The sequence below is a fragment of the Salvelinus namaycush genome, chromosome 24, assembly GCF_016432855.1.
Source record: "Salvelinus namaycush isolate Seneca chromosome 24, SaNama_1.0, whole genome shotgun sequence".
NCBI lineage: Eukaryota > Metazoa > Chordata > Actinopteri > Salmoniformes > Salmonidae > Salvelinus > Salvelinus namaycush.
In genome coordinates this window covers 26,472,092-26,494,455 of record NC_052330.1, presented here as the reverse complement: position 1 = coordinate 26,494,455, position 22,364 = coordinate 26,472,092, and the positions used below count along the sequence as shown (strand labels likewise).

The 22,364-nt window shown below is 44.1% G+C and overlaps 1 protein-coding gene across 1 annotated transcript in view; it reads right to left on the bottom strand.

Moving 5' to 3' along the window:
* The window catches only part of LOC120019373 (1-phosphatidylinositol 4,5-bisphosphate phosphodiesterase beta-1-like), an 81,121-nt gene that overhangs the window by 54,542 nt on the left and 4,215 nt on the right, over positions 1–22,364 (bottom strand). Inside the window, exons 3-6 of the mRNA XM_038962663.1 lie at positions 15,800–15,853; positions 10,236–10,311; positions 6,272–6,372; positions 5,540–5,706 (exon numbers count right to left, since the gene is read on the bottom strand). Coding sequence (XP_038818591.1) covers positions 5,540–5,706; positions 6,272–6,372; positions 10,236–10,311; positions 15,800–15,853 — 398 coding nt within the window. The remainder of the gene's footprint in view (positions 1–5,539; positions 5,707–6,271; positions 6,373–10,235; positions 10,312–15,799; positions 15,854–22,364) is intronic.

Genomic DNA, 22,364 nt, shown 5'->3' with positions numbered 1-22,364 from the left:
TCCCCTCAGGCCCTGTTACTCGTCCTGTCCTACTCCCCTCAGGCCCTGTTACCTCTCCTGTCCTACTCCCATCAGGCCCTGTTAATTATCCTGTCCTACTCCCATCAGGCCCTGTTACTCGTCCTGTCCTACTCCCCTCAGGCCCTGTTACCTCTCCTGTCCTACTCCCATCAGGCCCTGTTAATTATCCTGTCCTACTCCCATCAGGCCCTGTTACTTCTCCTGTCCTACTCCCCTCAGGCCCTGTTACTACCCCTGTCCTACTCCCCTCAGGCCCTGTTACCTCTCCTGTCCTACTCCCCTCAGGCCCTGTTACTCGTCCTGTCCTACTCCTCTCAGGCCCTGTTACTTCAGTGTGTGTGTGTGTGTGTGTGTGTGTGTGTGTGTGTGTGTGTGTGTGTGAGTGTGAGTGTGAGTGTGAGTGTGAGTGTGAGTGTGAGTGTGTGTGTGTGTGTGTGTGTGTGTGTGTGTGTGTGTGTGTAACTCTTCAGAGCAGATGGCAGTCTTTCCTCTGCCCCAGGCTATATAAATACTGCAGAGGGAAATTTGGCATTCAGACTGGGACGGCAAAGAGAGGGATGTGAGTGCGCGCAAGTGTGTGTGTATATGGAAGGGCACACTGAATCGTGAGCCAGGGATGAACTGGGGGGAGGAAAACTGATGGTGTCTTGTTCTTGAAGAAATACATAGTGTACTCTGTTAGGTCAATTTGAAATCAAGAAACAGATCAAATTTGTCCTGGGAAATATTGCTGAAGCACCTGTTGTCTGCTTACCGTCTAAAAAGTTAAAAGCAGCAGAAAACACAAGCTCATAATATACCACAACCCCATGGTCACAGAAATCACAGGCTCATAATATACCACAACCCCATGGTCACAGAAAATCACAGGCTCATAATATACCACAACCCCATGGTCACAGAAAATCACAGGCTCATAATATACCACAACCCCATGGTCACAGAAATCACAGGCTCATAATATACCACAACCCCATGGTCACAGAAAATCACAGGCTCATAATATACCACAACCCCATGGTCACAGAAAATCACAGGCTCATAATATACCTGTCACGTTCCTGACCTGTTTTCCTTTGTTATGTATTTGTTTTAGTTGGTCAGGGCGTGAGTTGGGTGGGTTGGTCTAGGTTTGTTTTTCTATGTTGGGATTTTGTGTTTGGCCTGGTATGATTCTCAATCAGAGACAGGTGTGTATCGTTGTCCCTGATTGAGAGTCATACTAAGGCAGCCAGGGTTTCACTGGTGTTTTGTGGGTGTTTGTTTCCTGTGTCAGTGTTTGGGCCACACAGGACTGTTTTCAGGTTAGTCACGTTTGTAGAGTTTCGTAATTTGTAGTGTTTGTTGTTTGTTCATTAAAACATGAATACCTACTACTCCGCATCTTGGTCCGATCCATGCTCCTCCTCGTCTGAGGAGGAGAACGACTACGACGACCGTAACAGAAACACCCACCAAAACAGGATCAAGCGGAGTGGAGAAGGAAGGCAGGAACAACAGCAATGGGGAAAAGAGGAATGGACTTGGGAGGAGATCCTAGACGGTAAAGGACCCTGGGCAGAGCCAGTGGAGTGTCGCCGCCCCAAAGCGGAGCTGGAGGCAGCGAAAGCGGAGAGGAGGTTGTATGAGGCTAAAGCAAGGCAGAGCGGCTGGAAGCCGAGAGGCTCACCCAAAAATTTCTTGGGGGGGGGGGGGGCTAAAGGGGAGTGTGGCGAAGCCGGGTTGGTTACCTGAGCCAACTCCCCGGGCTTACCGTGGAGTGAGAGGGCGTCGTACTGGTCAGACACCGTGTTATGCGGTAAAGCGCACGGTGTCCCCAGTACGCGTGCTTAGCCCAGTGCGGGCTATTCCACCTTGCCGCACTGGGAGGGCTAGGTTGGGCATCGAGCCGGATGTCATGAAGCCGGCCCAACGTATCTGGCCTCCAGTACGTCTCCTCGGGCCGGCGTACATGGCACCAGCCTTACAGGTGGTGTCCCCGGTTCGCCTGCATAGCCCAGTGCGGGTTATTCCACCTCGCCGCACTGGCAGGGCTACGGGGATCATTCAACCTGGTAAGGTTGGGGAGGCTTGGTGCTCAAGAGCGCGTGTCCTCCTTCACGGTCCGGTATATCCGGCGCCACCTTCCCACCCCAGCTCAGTACCACCAGTGCATACTCCACGCACCAGGCTTCCAGTGCGTTTCCAGAGCCCGGTTCCTCCTCCACGCACTCTCCCTATGGTGCGTGTCTCCAGCTCAGTGCCTCCAGTTCCGGTACCACGCACCAGGCCTACTGTGCGCCTCAGCAGGTCAGAGTCGGCTGTCTGCCCAACGCCGCCTGCACTGCTCGTCTGCCCAGCACCGTCTGAGCCATCTGTCTGCCCAGCACCGTCTGAGCCATCTGTCTGCCCAGCACCGTCTGAGCCATCTGTCTGCCCAGCACCGTCTGAGCCATCTGTCTGCCCAGCGCCGTCTGAGCCATCCGTCTGCCCAGCGCCATCTGAGCCATCCGTCTGCCCAGCGCCATCTGAGCCATCCGTCTGCCACGAGCCTTCAGAGCCGCCCGTCTGTCCCGAGCCATTAGAGCCGTCCGTCAGTCAGGAGCCGCTAGAGCCGTCCGTCAGTCAGGAGCTGCCAGAGACGCCAGCCAGTCAGGAGCTGCCAGAGACGCCAGCCAGTCAGGAGCTGCCAGAGACGCCAGCCAGTCAGGAGCTACCAGAGACGCCAGCCAGTCAGGAGCTGCCAGAGACGCCAGCCAGTCAGGAGCTGCCAGAGACGCCAGCCAGTCAGGAGCTGCCAGAGACGCCAGCCAGTCAGGAGCTGCCAGAGCTGCCCTACAGTCATGAGCTGCCCTACAGTCATGAGCCGCCCTACAGTCATGAGCCGCCCTACAGTCATGAGCCGCCCTACAGTCATGAGCCGCCCTACAGTCATGAGCCGCCCTACAGTCATGAGCTGCCCTACAGTCATGAGCTGCCCTACAGTCATGAGCTGCCACTCAGTCCGGAGCTGCCACTCAGTCCGGAGCTGCCACTCAGTCCGGAGCTGCCCCTTATCCTGGTGCTGCCCCTTATCCTGGTGCTGCCCCTTATCCTGGTGCTGCCCCTTATCCTGGTGCTGCCCCTTATCCTGGTGCTGCCCCTTATCCTGGTGCTGCCCCTCAGTCAACTGCTACCCCTCAGTCTGTTACTGCTTGTTGGAATAGCGGGATTGACATGGAGGGTGAATATTGGGAGGAGGCCACGGAAGCGGGGGTTGACTATGGTGGGGTGGGGACCACGACCAGCGCCAGAGCCGCCACCGTGGACAGACGCCCACCCAGACCCTCCCCTAGACTTTGTGCTGGTGCGCCCGGAGTTCGCACCTTAAGGGGGGGGTTCTGTCACGTTCCTGACCTGTTTTCCTTTGTTATGTATTTGTTTTAGTTGGTCAGGGCGTGAGTTGGGTGGGTTGGTCTAGGTTTGTTTTTCTATGTTGGGATTTTGTGTTTGGCCTGGTATGATTCTCAATCAGAGACAGGTGTGTATCGTTGTCCCTGATTGAGAGTCATACTAAGGCAGCCAGGGTTTCACTGGTGTTTTGTGGGTGTTTGTTTCCTGTGTCAGTGTTTGGGCCACACAGGACTGTTTTCAGGTTAGTCACGTTTGTAGAGTTTCGTAATTTGTAGTGTTTGTTGTTTGTTCATTAAAACATGAATACCTACTACTCCGCATCTTGGTCCGATCCATGCTCCTCCTCGTCTGAGGAGGAGAACGACTACGACAACCTTAACAATACCACAACCCCATGGTCACAGAAAATCACAGACTCATAATATACCACAACCCCATGGTCACAGAAAATCACAGGCTCATAATATACCACAACCCCATGGTCACAGAAAATCACAGACTCATAATATACCACAACCCCATGGTCACAGAAAATCACAGACTCATAATATACCACAACCCCATGGTCACAGAAATCACAGGCTCATAATATACCACAACCCCATGGTCACAGAAAATCACAGGCTCATAATATACCACAACCCCATGGTCACAGAAATCACAGGCTCATAATATACCACAACCCCATGGTCACAGAAAATCACAGGCTCATAATATACCACAACCCCATGGTCACAGAAATCACAGGCTCATAATATACCACAACCCCATGGTCACAGAAAATCACAGGCTCATAATATACCACAACCCCATGGTCACAGAAAATCACAGACTCATAATATACCACAACCCCATGGTCACAGAAATCACAGGCTCATAATATACCACAACCCCATGGTCACAGAAAATCACAGGCTCATAATATACCACAACCCCATGGTCACAGAAATCACAGGCTCATAATATACCACAACCCCATGGTCACAGAAAATCACAGGCTCATAATATACCACAACCCCATGGTCACAGAAATCACAGGCTCATAATATACCACAACCCCATGGTCACAGAAATCACAGGCTCATAATATACCACAACCCCATGGTCACAGAAAATCACAGACTCATAATATACCACAACCCCATGGTCACAGAAATCACAGGCTCATATTGTCACACCACGATACTGAACAGTTTCTTTCCAGGAGACACTACATCTAAACTTGTGTCTCCTGTCCTCCTAAACGACACCCTATTCCCTATAAAGTGCACTGCTTTTGACCAGGGCCCATAAGGGGAATATGGTGCCATTTTGGACTCCCCCCCATCCCTCTGTCTAAAGCAGGCATCACTCCTCACTGTCTGACTGTCTAGAAACTATTAGTAGAACCAGCAGGACACCATGTGTACGTTCTGGCACGCTAGATACTGACTGTAACCGCAGAGCTCTAAAACAGATAACCAGGGATGGAATAGATTTAGAATAACATGGTAATAAAGGGTTATTAACTCATTATAAAGTGGTTATAACGGTTCTAATAACAACGTGTATAATAACATTGTTTTCAACTCAGTACTGCCAGTAGTCGGTGTCTGAAACAGTGTGGTGTGTATACCTGGGATGAGACAGGACTATTTCATGATAACTATTTGACTGTTCTTCTAAATGAGGGAGAAACTGAGTGTGACTGTGTGATATACAGTGTGTGTGTGTGTGTGTGTGAGTGTGTGAGTGTGAGTGTGTGTGAGTGTGTGTGTGTGTGTATGACACCAGTCTAAGCGTAACAGGTAAACAGACAGGTGTTATCTACCAGTGAGCACTACTGCTCTCCAGCTGCTTGTTCTAGAAAGTAGTCCCCAGACACACACACACACACACACGCACACGCGCACGCGCGCACACACACATGTATGAGGGAGGAAGGAAGTGTACAGCAAGGCTGTACGTGAGAGGGAATTTGGGTTTTTAGAACTGTGTTGGCCCCTTGGATGCGGCTGAGTGGTTTCTATGGTAACTGCCCTGCCAAACTCACCACCCCTCCGGAGAAGGGGGGTGAATGTATACTCTCAAAACACCAGAGTTCCTCTAAAACAATGAATGTGTGTGTGTGAGTGCATGTGTGTGTGTGTGTGTGACTCATGCCAACCTTTCTGCGCCAGCATTTCATTGAGTTCATACTTGTCCAGCAGGCTCTGAACCTGTTCAGGTTTGAGAGGAGGGTAGAGGATCTCGTTGAGACGAGGGTCTCTCTGTCGGACGTTTATAAAGTCAGTCAGCTGCTCCACTGTCAGGTAGGGTTTGCTTTTAGCTCCACTAGGAGAGAGGGAGGAGAGGAGAAGATGGAGGGAGATAGCGGAGGAGAGGAGAGAGGGAGGAGAGACGAGAGGGAGGAGAGCAGAAAGGGGGGAGAGGAGAGGGAGGAGAAGCAGGGAACAAGATATGAGAGGAGATAAATGGATAGAAAGAGAATGAAAGAGAGAAAAAGATGAGGAAAGGGAGGATCAAATGTGTTAAGTCAATTATGAGCTCTGATTATAAATCCTTTCATATCCCTGTTTCTACCAGAACATATCGAATTTCTCTCTCTCTCTCTCTCTGAAGATTGCTTGAAGGAAGAATGGCCAAGTGATTTACACTTTTAACATAAAAAAAAAGACACGAAAGCACAAAGGACAAAGTTCATCATCAAATTGCTCTAGAGTGTGGCAATTTAGTTTCAACTCACTTTAAACTTGTTTAACAGGACTTTTCCACGTTGAAGAAGGACAAGTGTATTTTACTGTTTAAATGTCCTAATATGAACCTTAATAATGCTAAAGTGTACTACTAAGTACTATGCTTGTTAGTTCTGGGTAGCTCTGAGCGACAGTTGTCTTACATTTCAGAGAAGATATTGTCTATTTCTGGTCGAGGACAGATGTTGGTGAGGAACACTTTGTAGAGCTCTGGAGTGAAGTCTTCTTGTGGGATACAATCACTCTGGAGAGAGAAAGAGAGAAAAATCACGGAGAAAAAAGTAACAGATATATAGGTTATAGGTTTAGCTTACAGACCAGTCAAAATGACACCAGAATGTTTAACAGGGTTCCAACGCCATCAATTCAGGAAGTACATTGACAGAACTGAAATGGAATTGACCCCATCATTTTGAAGGCAGTGGGTGGCAGGTGGCCTAGCTGTTAGAGCGTTGGGCCAGTAACAGAAAGGTCCCAGGTTTAAACACCTGAGCTGACAAGGTGTAAAATCTGTCGATTTGGCCTTGAGCAAGGCACTTAACCCTAATTTGCTCCAGGGGCACCGTACTACTATGGCTGACCCTGTAAAACAACACATTTCACTGCACCTGTCCAGTCTACGTAACAATACATATTTATTTTACATTATTATTTTTTGTGAGGTTAGCAGCACTAACGTTTAGTTTTAATTAACAGTACAAAGCAACATAACAAATCCCAGCAGACCTTCAAACAGCCATGCATCTCTCTCCCTACCTCTCCCCTTGCAGCTAATTATCTACACTCTGAGTTAATGTGTGTGTGTTTGTATGTGTGTGTATGTTTGCATGCGTTTGTGCGTACATTGGCGTATGAGTGTGTGTGTGTGTATGCGTGCATACACTGGCGTGTGTGTGTTACTAATTGCTTGCTATTCCTTGCAGACAGTGTTATTGTACTGTGACAAACAGTACATTAGAGGAACTACAGAGAATACAGAGGCTTTTCCCCTGTGACATCTGGCTGGGGGAAACAATTTCTGTCATCACACACAGACAGACACATGTGCAAACTCTCTCTCTCTCTCTCTCTCTCTCTCTCTCTCTCTCTCTCTCTCTCTCTCTCTCTCTCTCTCTCTCTCTCTCTCTCTCTCTCTCTCTCTCTCTCTCTCTCTCTCTCTCTCTCTCTCTCTCTCTCTCTCTCTCTCTCTCTCTCTCTCTCTCTCTCTCTCTCTCTCTCTCTCTCTCTCTCTCTCTCTCTCTCTCTCATCTGTATCAATAAATAACCGAGACAAAAAAAATTGCTCTTATGATGGGAAATCATGTGAATGACTAAAAAGGATGAATCCACACCAATTACATTCCTTAAATAGCAATTATGATCAGATCTGCTGGTGTATGGAACGTTACTGTGTGGATGAACAAGAGAGAGAGAGATGGAGAGAGAGAGAGAGAGAGAGTGAGCGAGAGAGAGGCAGAGAGAGAGAGATTACTGTGAGACTTTAAAACTCTATAAACGTACACTCAGAACCAAAAAAGCACAGTACAACAGCAAGCAGCTGACACTAATTGAGGAGTCCATAAACACAAACAACTTCTGGCAAAATTGGAAAAAACTAAAAATATCTAAACAAGAGGATTTAGCGATACAAAATGGTGACATATGGACAACCCATTTTAAAACACCCTACAACACCGTTCATATTGACACAAACGCAGAACAACGCCAAATTCATGAGAAGTTGAATGGATTAGAGAAAGCTATAAAGGACAATCAAAATCCATTGGACTCCCCAATTAATCCCCAATCAAGGACTCATAACCCCAATCTTTAAAAACGGAGACAAATTTGACCCTAACAATTACAGAGGCATTTGTGTGAACAGTAACCTGGGGAAGGTTTTCTGTAGTATTATAAATGTAAGAGTTCTAAACTTCCTTAATAAGCACAATGTCTTGAGTAAAAGCCAAATTGGATTTATACCAAAACATCGCACAACTGATCATATTTACACACCCTGATAGATAAACATGTCCATCAAAATAATACCAAAATATACGCTTGCTTTATCGACTTACAAAAAGCATTTGATTCTATTTGGCATACAGGACTGTTCTACAAAGTTATTGAAAGTGGTGTAGGGGGTAAAACATATGACATAATTAAATCAATGTATACTGGCAATACGTGCAGCATTAAAATTGGCAAGAAAATAACAGAATTCTTTAACCAGGGGCGGGGCCTTCGTCAGGGTTGCAATCTGAGCCCTGCACTCTTCAATATTTACCTCAACGAATTGGCCACTATTCTAGAAAAATCCTCAGCCCCTGGTGTTAGTCTCCACAATTCAGAAGTTAAATGCCTACTCTTCGCAGATGACCAATGCCTGCTGTCACCCACAGCACATGGCCTACAGCAGAGCCTGGACCTGCTAGAGCAGTACTGCCAGACTTGGGCCCTGGCAGTAAACCCCAAAAAGACTAAAATAATGATTTTCCAGAGAAGATACAGATCTCAGGGAATTAGACCAAAGTTCTCAATTGGTACAAAATATATAGAGTACTGCACACACTACAATTACTTAGGTTTAAAAATAAGCTCAACTGGACACCTTAATGAGGCAGTGAATGAACTGAGAGAGCACGCAGGGCATTCTATGCCATTAAAGAAGCTAATTCAAATTGAAATACCTATTAATATTAGGCTAAAACTAATTGAATATGTCATTGAACCAATTCCACTTTATGGCAGCGAGGTGTGGGGTCCACTTGCAAAACAAGATTTCATCAAATGGGACAAACACCCCATTGAAACCCTGCATGCAGAGTTCTGTAAGATTCTCCTACATGTCAGAGGAAAACTACAAACAATGCATGCAGGGCAGAATTAGGCCAATATCCACTAATAATAAAAACTCAAAAAAGAGCAATTAAGTTTTGGAAACATCTAAAATACAGTGATCCCCTCTCATATCACTACCAAGCCCTGCAATGCCAAGAGCTGAGCAAAGAAAAGAGTCCCCTCATCCAGCTGGTCCTGGGGCTGAATTCACAAACCTGTTCTACTAACACACTGAAGCCTCAGGACCAGAACATCCAATCAATCAGGATAAACCAAATTACAACACAGTCAAAACAAAACTATATTGCTTATTGGGAAACACAAGCACAAACACAAAGCAAAATGCAGTGCTATCTGGCTCTAAATCGACAGTACACTGTGGCTAAATATTTGACCATGGTTACTGATAAAAAAAAAAACCTTGACAAAGTACAGGCTCAGTGAGCACAGTCTTGCCATTGAAGGGTAGACACAGGAAAACCTGGCTCCCTGTAGAGGAAAGGCTGTGCAACCACTGCACAACAGCAGAACCTGAGACGGAGCTGCATTTTCTGACAAAATGTCAAAAATATAAAACAATTAGAGAGTGTCATTTCCCCAAATTTGAAACCCTTATTCAAGGTTTCAAAGACCTCTCTGATGAGGATAGGCTACCCGTCCTGTTGGGGGAGGACGCAGAGAGCTGTGGGTTGGCAGCGCACTACATTGCTGCCTGCCATAAGTTGAGGGACAGTGTCTGACAGACTAATCAACCTGCACATGTCCTCTACTGTATGCTTATTGTTATTGTTCAATGTATGGTTATTTTGACCCTTGGTTATTGTTGGTACTGTTGTCCCGTTGACAATTTTGATTCTCATTTTTATTTTTATGTTGTAAATATCCAAAATAAGCTTTGGCAATATGTACATTGTTACGTCATGCCAATAAAGCAAATTGAATTGAATTGAATTGAGAGAGGAGAGAGATGGAGAGAGAGAGAGGCAGAGAGAGAGGAGAGAGAGAGAAGAGAGATGAGAGAGAGAGATGGAGAGAGAGAGGCAGAGAGAGATAGAGAGAGAGGAGAGAGATGAGGCAGAGAGAGAGTGAAAGAGATAGAGGGGGAGAGGGAGAGATGGGGAGAGAGAAAGGCAGAGAGAGAGAGAGAGAGATGGGTTGATAGTTGATAGAATATTAAAAAGATAGCATATAGATAATGAATGGAGATGAACAGACCTGGAAGCAGGGATAGATAGGCAGAGGAAGAGAATGATAGAGTGATAGAGAGAGGGAATAAGCGCTTCTTACCCGTCCAGAAGGGAGGTTGCAGTTCTCCAGAGCTGTCTCTACTCGTTTCCTGTCTGCTGAGAACATCCTGAAGATGCTGACGAAACAACAGTTACATCATCACAATCACACACACACACACACACACACACACACACACACACACACACACACACACACACACACACACACACACACACACACACACACACACACACACACACACACACACACACACACACACACACATCAGGAACATGAATAGAGCACCAGACAACATATACAGCAGGGATCCTCTACTAGATTCAGCCGCGGGCCAGAACATAATTACAAGTCATTTGTAGACTGGAAATTGACCGCAAGAAGCCCAAACAGATATAGTATTTGACTAAAACAATAATTTCAAACCTTTCTTAAATTGGTTAAATCACATGTGCCTCTCTACTATGTGTGAGAATACTTGGGAACATATTCCCAAAATGTAAATCACCTGGAGCTGATTTCCTGGTGTTTTTACAGTCGTACATGTCCAACAATGAAATGTAAAAAATTAAAAGGTAAAAAAATATTTGGAAACTTGGGGGGCCAAATTAAACCTGTCCCGCTGGCCGACAGTTGGGAAACCCTGCTATACAGCATCACAGGTACTACCAACCCATTCATACAGGCAGCTTCACACATCACACACATACCAGAGAAGCATTAACACAACATCATAAACAATGGAGAACCTTTTCATATAGCCTTACACACATTGGAGAAGCATTAACACAACATCATAGTTACTTTCACACACATCACAGAACTATCCATATAACGTCTCACACACCACAGAACCATCCATATAGCGTCTCACACACCACAGAACCATCCATATAGCGTCTCACACACCACAGAACCATCCATATAACGCTTCACACACCACAGAACCATCCATATAACGTCTCACACACCACAGAACCATCCATATAGCGTCTCACACACCACAGAACCATCCATATAACGTCTCACACACCACAGAACCATCCATATAGCGTCTCACACACCACAGAACTATCCATATAGCGTCTCACACACCACAGAACCATCCATATAACGTCTCACACACCACAGAACCATCCATATAGCGTCTCACACACCACAGAACCATCCATATAACGTCTCACACACACCACAGAACCATCCATATAACGTCTCACACCACAGAACCATCCATATAACGTCTCACACACACCACAGAACCATCTATATAACGTCTCACACACACCACAGAACCATCCATATAACGTCTCACACACCACAGAACTATCCATATAACGTCTCACACACCACAGAACCATCCATATAGCGTCTCACACACCACAGAACCATCCATATAACGTCTCACACACCACAGAACCATCCATATAACGTCTCACACCACAGAACCATCCATATAACGTCTCACACACACCACAGAACCATCTATATAACGTCTCACACACACCACAGAACCATCCATATAACGTCTCACACACCACAGAACTATCCATATAACGTCTCACACACCACAGAACCATCCATATAGCATCTCACACACCACAGAACTATCCATATAACGTCTCACACACCACAGCACTATCCATATAACGTCTCACACACCACAGAACCATCCATATAACGTCTCACACACCACAGAACCATCCATATAACGTCTCACACACCACAGAACCATCCATATAGCGTCTCACACACCACAGAACCATCCATATAACGCTTCACACACCACAGAACCATCTATATAACGTCTCACACACCACAGAACCATCCATATAACGTCTCACACACCACAGAACTATCCATATAACGTCTCACACACCACAGAACCATCCATATAACGTCTCACACACCACAGAACCATCCATATAGCGTCTCACACACCACAGAACCATCCATATAGCGTCTCACACACCACAGAACTATCCATATAACGTCTCACACACCCCAGAACCATCCATATAACGTCACACACACCACAGAACCATCCATATAACGTCACACACACCACAGAACTATCCATATAACGTCTCACACACCACAGAACCATCCATATAACGTCACACACACCACAGAACCATCCATATAACGTCTCACACACCACAGAACTATCCATATAACGTCTCACACACCACAGAACCATCCATATAACGTCTCACACACCACAGAACCATCTATATAACGTCTCACACACACCACAGAACCATCCATATAACGTCACACACACCACAGAACTATCCATATAACGTCTCACACACCACAGAACTATCCATATAACGTCTCACACACACACCACAGAACTATCCATATAACGTCTCACACACCACAGAACTATCCATATAACGTCACACACACCACAGAACCATCAATAACCCAGCAGATAAAGGCATCCATTCATTATCTAATATACCCAGAGAAATATGTTAAGCCAATTTTTGTGTTCTACTTCCTAGTTATAATTCCTTCTTGCAGTAAATAGAGTAAAACATAGAGCCATTAAATGTTAATGTTTGACTTTCCGTCTCCATAATCTATGTGTGGAGAGGTGTGGCAGTGATGATCAAGCTGACATAAGCCTGCACTGTGCTTAACCATGAAGCTCAAACCCTAAACGTATTAGCTGCAAGATGTCTCTCTGCTATTCTCCTCTCTCTCTGTTAATCTCTCTGTTACACTCTCTCTCACTGCTATTCTCTCTCTCTATCTCTTAATCTCTCTGTTACACTCTCTCTCTCTGCTATTCTCCTCTCTCTCTGTTAATCTCTCTGTTACACTCTCTCTCTGCTATTCTCTCTCTCTCTCTCTTAATCTCTCTGTTACACTCTCTCTCTCTGCTATTCTCCTCTCTCTCTGTTAATCTCTCTGTTACACTCTCTCTCTGCTATTCTCTCTCTCTCTCTCTTAATCTCTCTGTTACACTCTCTCTCTCTGCTATTCTCTCTCTCTCTCTCTTAATCTCTCTGTTACTCTCTCTCTCTCTGTTACTCTCTCTGCTATTCTCCTCTCTCTCTGTTAATCTCTCTGTTACTCTCTCTCTCTCTGTTACTCTCTCTGCTATTCTCCTCTCTCTCTCTGTTAATCTCTCTGTTACTCTCTCTCTCTGTTACTCTCTCTGCTATTCTCCTCTCTCTCTGTTAATCTCTCTGTTACACTCTCTCTCTCTGCTATTCTCCTCTCTCTCTCTGTTAATCTCTCTGTTACTCTCTCTCTCTCTCTGTTAATCTCTCTGCTATTCTCCTCTCTCTCTGTTAATCTCTCTGTTACTCTCTCTCTCTCTCTCTGTTACGCACTCTCTGCTATTCTCCTCTCTCTCTGTTAATCTCTCTGTTACTCTCTCTCTCTCTGTTACGCGCTCTCTCTCTCTGTTACGCACTCTCTCTCTCTGTTACTCTCTCTGTTTCTCTCTCTCACTCTCTGTTACTCTCTCTCTCTCTCTCTGTTACTCTCTCTCTCTCTGTTACTCTCTCTCTCTCTGTTACTCTCTCTGTTACTCTCTCTCGCTCTCTGTTACTCTCTCTCTCTCTGTTACTCTCTCTCTCTGTTACTCTCTCTCTCTCGCTCTCTGTTACTCTCTCTCGCTCTCTGTTACTCTATCTCGCTCTCTGTTACTCTCTCTCGCTCTCTGTTTCTCTCTCTCGCTCTCTGTTACTCTCTCTCGCTCTCTGTTACTCTCTCTCGCTCTCTGTTACTCTCTCTCGCTCTCTGTTACTCTCTCTCTCTCTCTCTGTTACTCTCTCTCTCTCTCTGTTACTCTCTCTCGCTCTCTGTTACTCTCTCTCGCTCTCTGTTACTCTCTCTCACTCTCTGTTACTCTCTCTCGCTCTCTGTTACTCTCTCTCGATCTCTGTTACTCTCTCTCACTCTCTGTTACTCTCTCTCACTCTCTGTTACTCTCTCTCGCTCTCTGTTACTCTCTCTCGATCTCTGTTACTCTCTCTCACTATGTTACTCTCTCTCGCTCTCTGTTACTCTCTCTCTCTCTCTCTGTTACTCTCTCACTCTATGTTACTCTCTCTCTATGTTACTCTCTCTCTCTCTCTCTGTTGCTCTCTCTCTCTCTGTTACTCTCTATCTCCTTCTGTTACTCTCTCTCCTTCTGTTACTCTCTCTCTGTTACTCTCTATGTTACTCTCTCTCTCTCTCTCTCTGTTACTCTCTCTCTCTCTCTGTTACTCTCTCTCTCCATCTGTTACTCTCTCTGTTTCTCTCTCTCACTCTCTGTTACTCTCTCTCTCTGTTACTCTCTCTCTATGTACTGTCTCTCACTCTCTGTTACTCTCTCTCACTCTATGTTACTCTGTCTCTCTCTCTGTTACTCTGTCTCTCTCTCTGTTACTCTCTCTCTCTGTTACTCTCTCTCGCTCTCTATTACTCTCTCTGTTACTCTCTCTCCCTCTGTTACTCTTTCTCGCTTTGTTACTCTCTCTCTCCTTCTTTTACTATCTCTCTCCTTCTGTCACTCTCTCTCTCTCTGTTACTCTCTCTTGCTTTGTTACTCTCTCTCTCCTTCTGTTACTATATCTCTCCTTCTGTTACTCACTCTCTCTGTTACTCTCTCTCTCTCTCTCTGTTACTCTCTCTCTCTCTCTATGTTACTCTCTCGCTCTCTCTATGTTACTCTCTCGCTCTCTGTTACTCTCTCTCTCCCTCTGTTACTCTCTCTCTCCATCTGTTACTCTCTCTCTCTCTCTGTTACTCTCTCTCTCTGTTACTCCCTCTCTCTGTAACTCTCTCTCTGTCGCTATCTCTCTCTCTCTCTGCTACTCTCACTCTCTCTCTCTCTGTTACTCTCTCTCTCTCTCTCTGTTACTCTCTCTCTCTGTTACTCTTTCTCTCGCTCTCTCTCTCTCTCTCTGTTACTCTCTCTCGCTCTCTCTCTCTCTCTGTTACTCTATCTCTGCTTCTCTCTCTCTACCCCTGTCTCGCTTTCTCTACAGTACCTCTCTCTACCCCCCCTCTCTCAATCTCTCTGTTGACACTCAGTGTTTGACATTATAGTTCTGAGTGAGGTTATCACAGGGGCTTTCCACTAGTCTGGGGTGATTGTGCTCAGAGTTCCCTGCTGTCTACTGTCTCCACTCAGACTGAGCAGATAGACAGAGAGGAGGACTAGAGATGGAGGGAGCGATAGAAGAGGGAAAGGAGAGAGATGGAGGGAGCACTGCACCCATGTCCACTAAAACACAGCAAGGACAGACAGACACAGACAGATGCGCACTCCAAAGGAGTAGAGATGGATAGAGGAGATGATACTGTAGGTAGCCAGAGAGACAGAAAGTGGAGAGCGGGGTCAAGGGACCCCGAGAGGGTTAGAGGAGAAATGAGAGGAGAAATGGGAAAGAGAGAAGGAGATCGGGTTGATCTGTCTCCTCATATCTTCAGAGAGAGAGAGAGAAGGATTTGAAATGTCTTTATTATTTTGGAACTTGAGTGTAATATTGTGTGATATTTACTGCCAATAAAGCCTCTTGAATTGAATTGAGAGAGAGAGAAAGAAAGAGAGAGAAAGAGAGAGAGAGAAAAAAAGCAAAAGAGAGAGAGAGACGTACTTCTTGACGGGGATGCATCCCTCAGAGTTGAGCTGTAGCTTCAGTCGTGTGTATCTGTAGGATAGAGGACATGACAGATTAGATATGTCGTGTGTATCTGTAGGATAGAGGACATGACAGATTGGATATGTCGTGTGTATCTGTAGGATAGAGGACATGACAGATTGGATATGTCGTGTGTATCTGTAGGATAGAGGACATGACAGATTGGATATGTCGTGTGTATCTGTAGGATAGAGGACATGACAGATTGGATATGTCGTGTGTATCTGTAGGATAGAGGACATGACAGATTGGATATGTCGTGTGTATCTGTAGGATAGAGGACATGACAGATTGGATATGTCGTGTGTATCTGTAGGATAGAGGACATGACAGATTGGATATGTCGTGTGTATCTGTAGGATAGAGGACATGACAGATTGGATATGTCGTGTGTATCTGTAGGATAGAGGACATGACAGATTGGATATGTCGTGTGTATCTGTAGGATAGAGGACATGACAGATTGGATATGTCGTGTGTATCTGTAGGATAGAGGACATGACAGATTGGATATGTCGTGTGTATCTGTAGGATAGAGGACATGACAGATTGGATATGTCGTGTGTATCTGTAGGATAGAGGACATGACAGATTGGATATGTCGTGTGTATCTGTAGGATAGAGGACATGACAGATTGGATATGTCGTGTGTATCTGTAGGATAGAGGACATGACAGATTGGATATGTCGTGTGTATCTGTAGGATAGAGGACATGACAGATTAGATATGGGGCTTTCTAGAAATAATGGGGCCAATGTGTGGCATTGGGATCAACATTTCAAAATGGTTTGAAACAAAAATAAAGACGATTTTTATCCAGTTCCACATGTGAATTTAGAGGAATATATACAAATTGAGCCATAACTCCTCCTATACAACAAGATAGGACTAGGATTATACATCCTTCAAGCAGGGTTCATACAGACATCAACAATTCCAATTCAAGGACTATTAGGGACTTTTTCAGGCACCTAATTTGAATTTTTAAGGACCTCAAAGTTATGTAATTGTATAATGTATATAATTGTACATATAGGGCCTAATATACAACCAAGCCCCCCCAAAAAGCATGCAAAAAGTGTCCAAAAAGTAGGCCATTACCAATTTAAGAATAATGTATTTTTTTTAGCCTTTACCAATCCATTGATATTCAAATTATAAGTACATTATAAAATCTGTGAGAATAATGTGGACTTGACAAAATAAATGTGATGCATTCCTGGCTTTTCTGTAGCCTGTGTGGCTGACGCAGAAACACATCATAAAGCCATGAACGGCGTCTCTGTTTTTTGTGTAATGGAAGGATTTGTGTGGAAAGCCAAGCCAGCATTAGATATCGTTGTCTTCATAATAACGTCAACAGATTAGCGCATCACCCTTCAATTGAAGCGGCGGGAAGAAAATTAAAGTGGCCACATCTCTCACAAAAACAGATCAAAAATGAAATCAATGATAATTATAAGGGAGCAGGAGAATTATAAATTAGATACAATAATTAGAAGGACTTCGCAAGCACCAAATTGAGGAAATGTCTGATTTTCAAGGTAGGTCTATTCCAGTACTTCAATTTCTGAGCTCCAAATTCAAGTTCAATTTGGGTAATTCAAGCCCCTTGTATTGTTTCAAATTGCAGTTGTAACATGGAAACCAACATGTTATTTCATTACCAGATGACACTGTGAAGAAGCCCACTAGGTTATGTCATTTTTGGGGGATTTGTCTGCCCATGAAAACTGTTTCACCCCATAACATACTGTAAGGAGACACAATGTTACATAGTTACACTGCATTTCTGACATCTTCATACAAAACACTGTTCGACATCTAGATCCAGGATTCTTACATGATTCAAGTTCAATGTCTAGTTTAACTTATTAATAGTTAATATATGACATAACAACAATTTACACTGCCATAATTGCAAGGACAGAAAAGTTATGTTTTATGTCACACAAAATAATTGGACAAATCCGTCAATACACCAACCATGAGAAAACAAAGGTTTTAAATCAACTTGTGAATTTGATTGAATATTGCTGTGCTCTCCCTTATATCTTATTGTAATGACATGAAGAATACTGGCAGATTATTGTAAATGATTTATCAACAGCTGTAACAAGCTGTCCATTGTAGGTAATCCTCCCTGGCACCCTGGTTTATAGAAATATCCATGTACACTACGTCATAGAAAGAGTGTGAGTGTGTGTGTGTGGTGTCTGTGTGGTGTGTGTATGTGTGGAACACAATGAGTGTTCGCATAGGTCCGTGTGTTTACATTTTACTGCGCTGCACTCCACTAGTCAGAGGAAGTGATGTGTTGGCAGTGCTGTATATAGCCTGGAGACTCACACACATACACACACTCGCACGCTCTCCCTCTCTCTCTCTCTCGCTCTCCCTCTCCCTCTCTCTCTCTTTCTCGCCCTCTCCCTCTATCTTTCTCTCTCTCTCTACACTAGGCAGGGTGTAACAGAAGCAGGCATTATATTCTGGCCCCTAAGTGGCCCTCACTAATAATGAATGGTCATCATAGCGCCCACCTCTCTCTCAGTGGCTCCAGTGACAGAGGGGGTCCAAAGTCAGGCCACTAATGGTTAACATGGTCTACCTCTTTATCTTTTACAAATGGCCATCTCGCTACACTTTTAGTGACAGAGGAAAATGAAAAGCACACCAGAATTTGCAAGGTGTACGCTGTATGTAGCCCTAACCCTGTTTACACAACCTAGACGATTCCGTTATGCACATCATGCAGCCACGCAAGAAGTGTGACACTTGGCTCCCAGGCCTGCCCAATGGCAATAACAAGTGTGGCCACTTACAGTACATTGTGACAGTACGTCCAATACTAAAGTGTTTTACCACCCGAGAACAGCTTCATTAATTGTAGCACCACAGATGTCATATACACGCTCAAATGCATCTGCTGGGCTGCTTCTATTGTTCAAACTAAATGAGCGTTGAAACATTGCAGAACATCAGGCTGCTATTAGTAATAAAACATGGACTACGCTATTCCTCCCTGCTCTTTGAAGCCAGAGAACATGAGGAGGAGGTGACAAGAATAGGTGACATTGTACATAAACTAAAACAAAGAGAGGCATTATGGCAGTACTTCTTAGACACTGTGGATCCTAAGGGGCTAAACAATGATTTCCCCTCGTTTTTATAATGTTGTTGCCTTGATTTTTTGGGTCTCTGTGTCTCCGGATTCACAGGCACCCAAATATTACCCATGTACAGTATATTTTCACATGGCCTACTGATTCACCCTTGTACAGTATATTTTGAAAAGGCAGTTTATTTTGACATGGCCTATTGATTCACCCATGTACCGTATATTTTGACATGGCCTATTGATTCACCCATGTACAGTATATTTTGACATGGCCTATTGATTCACCCATGTACCGTATATTTTGACATGGCCTATTGATTCACCCATGTACAGTATATTTTGACATGGCCTATTGATTCACCCATGTACAGTATATTTTGACATGGCAATATATTTTGACATGGCCTATTGATTCACCCGTGTACAGTATATTTTGACACGGCAGTATATTTTGACATGGCCTATTGATTCACCCATGTACAGTATATTTTGAAAAGGCAGATTATTTTGACATGGCCTATTGATTCACCCATGTACAGTATATTTTGACATGGTGTCACGTTCTGACCTTTATTTTCCTTTGTTTTGTCTTTATTTAGTATGGTCAGGGCGTGAGTTGGGGTGGGCAGTCTATGTTATGTGTTTCTATGTTTAGGTTTGTCAATTGGCCTGATATGGTTCTCAATCAGAGACAGGTGTTTTGCATTGTCTCTGATTGGGAACCATATTTAGGTTGCCTGTTTTCACTGTTGGTTTGTGGGTGTTTGTTTCCTTCAGACGAAGAGGAGGAAATCAGCTGTTACAAATGGCCTGTTGATTCACCCATGTACAGTATATTTTGACATGGCCTGTTGATTCACCCATGTACAGTATATTTTGACATGGCCTATTGATTCACCCATGTACAGTATATTTTGACATGGCCTGTTGATTCACCCATGTACAGTATATTTTGACATGGCAGGATATTTTGTCAGGGCCTATTGATTCACCCATGTACAGTATATTTTGACATGGCCTATTGATTCACCCATGTACAGTATATTTTGACATGGCCTGTTGATTCACCCATGTACAGTATATTTTGACATGGCCTGTTGATTCACCCATGTACAGTATATTTTTACATGGCAGGATATTTTGTCAGGGCCTATTGATTCACTCATGTACAGTATATTTTGACATGGCAGGATATTTTGTCAGGGCCTATTGATTCACCCATGTACAGTATATTTTGACCTGGCCTGTTGATTCACTCATGTACAGTATATTTTCACATGGCAGTATATTTTGTCAGGGCCTATTGATTCACTCATGTACAGTATATTTTGACATGGCAGTATATTTTGTCAGGGCCTATTGATTCACTCATGTACAGTATATTTTGACATGGCAGTATATTTTGTCAGGGCCTATTGATTCACTCATGTACAGTATATTTTGACATGGCAGTATATTTTGTCAGGGCCTATTGATTCACCCATGTACAGTATATTTTGACATGGCAGTATATTTTGTCAGGGCCTATTGATTCACTCATGTACAGTATATTTTGACATGGCAGTATATTTTGTCAGGGCCTATTGATTCACCCATGTACAGTATATTTTGACATGGCAGTATATTTTGTCAGGGCCTATTGATTCACTCATGTACAGTATATTTTGACATGGCAGTATATTTTGTCAGGGCCTATTGATTCACCCATGTACAGTATATTTTGACATGGCAGTATATTTTGTCAGGGCCTATTGATTCACTCATGTACAGTATATTTTGACATGGCAGGATATTTTGTCAGGGCCTATTGATTCACCCATGTACCGTATATTTTGACATGGCCTATTGATTCACCCATGTACAGTATATTTTGACATGGCCTGTTGATTCACCCATGTACAGTATATTTTGACATGGCCTGTTGATTCACCCATGTACCGTATATTTTGACATGGCCTATTGATTCACCCATGTACAGTATATTTTGACATGGCCTATTGATTCACCCATGTACAGTATATTTTGACATGGCCTGTTGATTCACCCATGTACAGTATATTTTGACATGGCAGGATATTTTGTCAGGGCCTATTGATTCACCCATGTACAGTATATTTTGACATGGCAGTATATTTTGTCAGGGCCTATTGATTCACTCATGTACAGTATATTTTCACATGGCAGTATATTTTGTCAGGGCCTATTGATTCACTCATGTACAGTATATTTTGACATGGCAGTATATTTTGTCAGGGCCTATTGATTCACTCATGTACAGTATATTTTGACATGGCAGTATATTTTGTCAGGGCCTATTGATTCACTCATGTACAGTATATTTTGACATGGCAGTATATTTTGTCAGGGCCTATTGATTCACCCGTGTACAGTATATTTTGACACGGCCTATTGATTCACCCATGTACAGTATATTTTCACATGGCCTATTGATTCACCCATGTACAGTATATTTTGACATGGCAGTATATTTTGTCAGGGCCTATTGATTCACTCATGTACAGTATATTTTGACATGGCAGTATATTTTGTCAGGGCCTATTGATTCACCCATGTACAGTATATTTTGACCTGGCCTGTTGATTCACCCATGTACAGTATATTTTGACATGGCCTATTGATTCACCCATGTACAGTATATTTTGACATGGCCTGTTGATTAACGAGACACACCAATGGTCAGGTCACTCTGAGGAAGACGTCAGTCACCTGTCCGCATTCTGTACAATGGAGCTAAAAGAAATCTTCAACTCCTTTCTACCACGAATTAGTCCTTTTGGAAGTTTTTCTTGGTAAGCCCTTCTCCTGATTAAAAATAATCAAGGTCTTGATGAGAATTAGCTAAATTAGGTGTGTTGGTACAGGGCTGGAACTAAAGCCTGCACATCCTGTGGGTCCCTATGACAAGGACTGAAGAATGGTGGTCTAGCCTGTGCCAGCCTGAGATGTTTACTTTCCAGATAAGGCAAAGCTATTTTCACTGCAGGAGTAAACTGCTAACGTCAGAGTTTACCGGAAAGGCCAGTGGCCGTTTACCAGGACTGGTTCCTACTGAGGAGAAGAGCCTGGTCCAATAAAAATAACCAATGTTTCATCAAACAAACTGTCTTTCTTCAAAAAGTGGACGAGCTGGGTATATTTAGTGTGTGTGTGTGTGCGTATGCGTGCGCGCGTGTGCGTGTGTAAGGGTACATAGTTTATTTTGGGTCTTACTGAGTGGTTGGAGTTTTTCAGCTCTATGGACAAACATTCACTAGATGGTCAGTATGGCACAACACAACACAACAGGACAGGACAGAACAGGACAGGACAGGGCACAGCAGAGAAAACATTCATCATACAGATTTCCATCTGGACTAAGCTAGAATGAATAGCTGGAATAG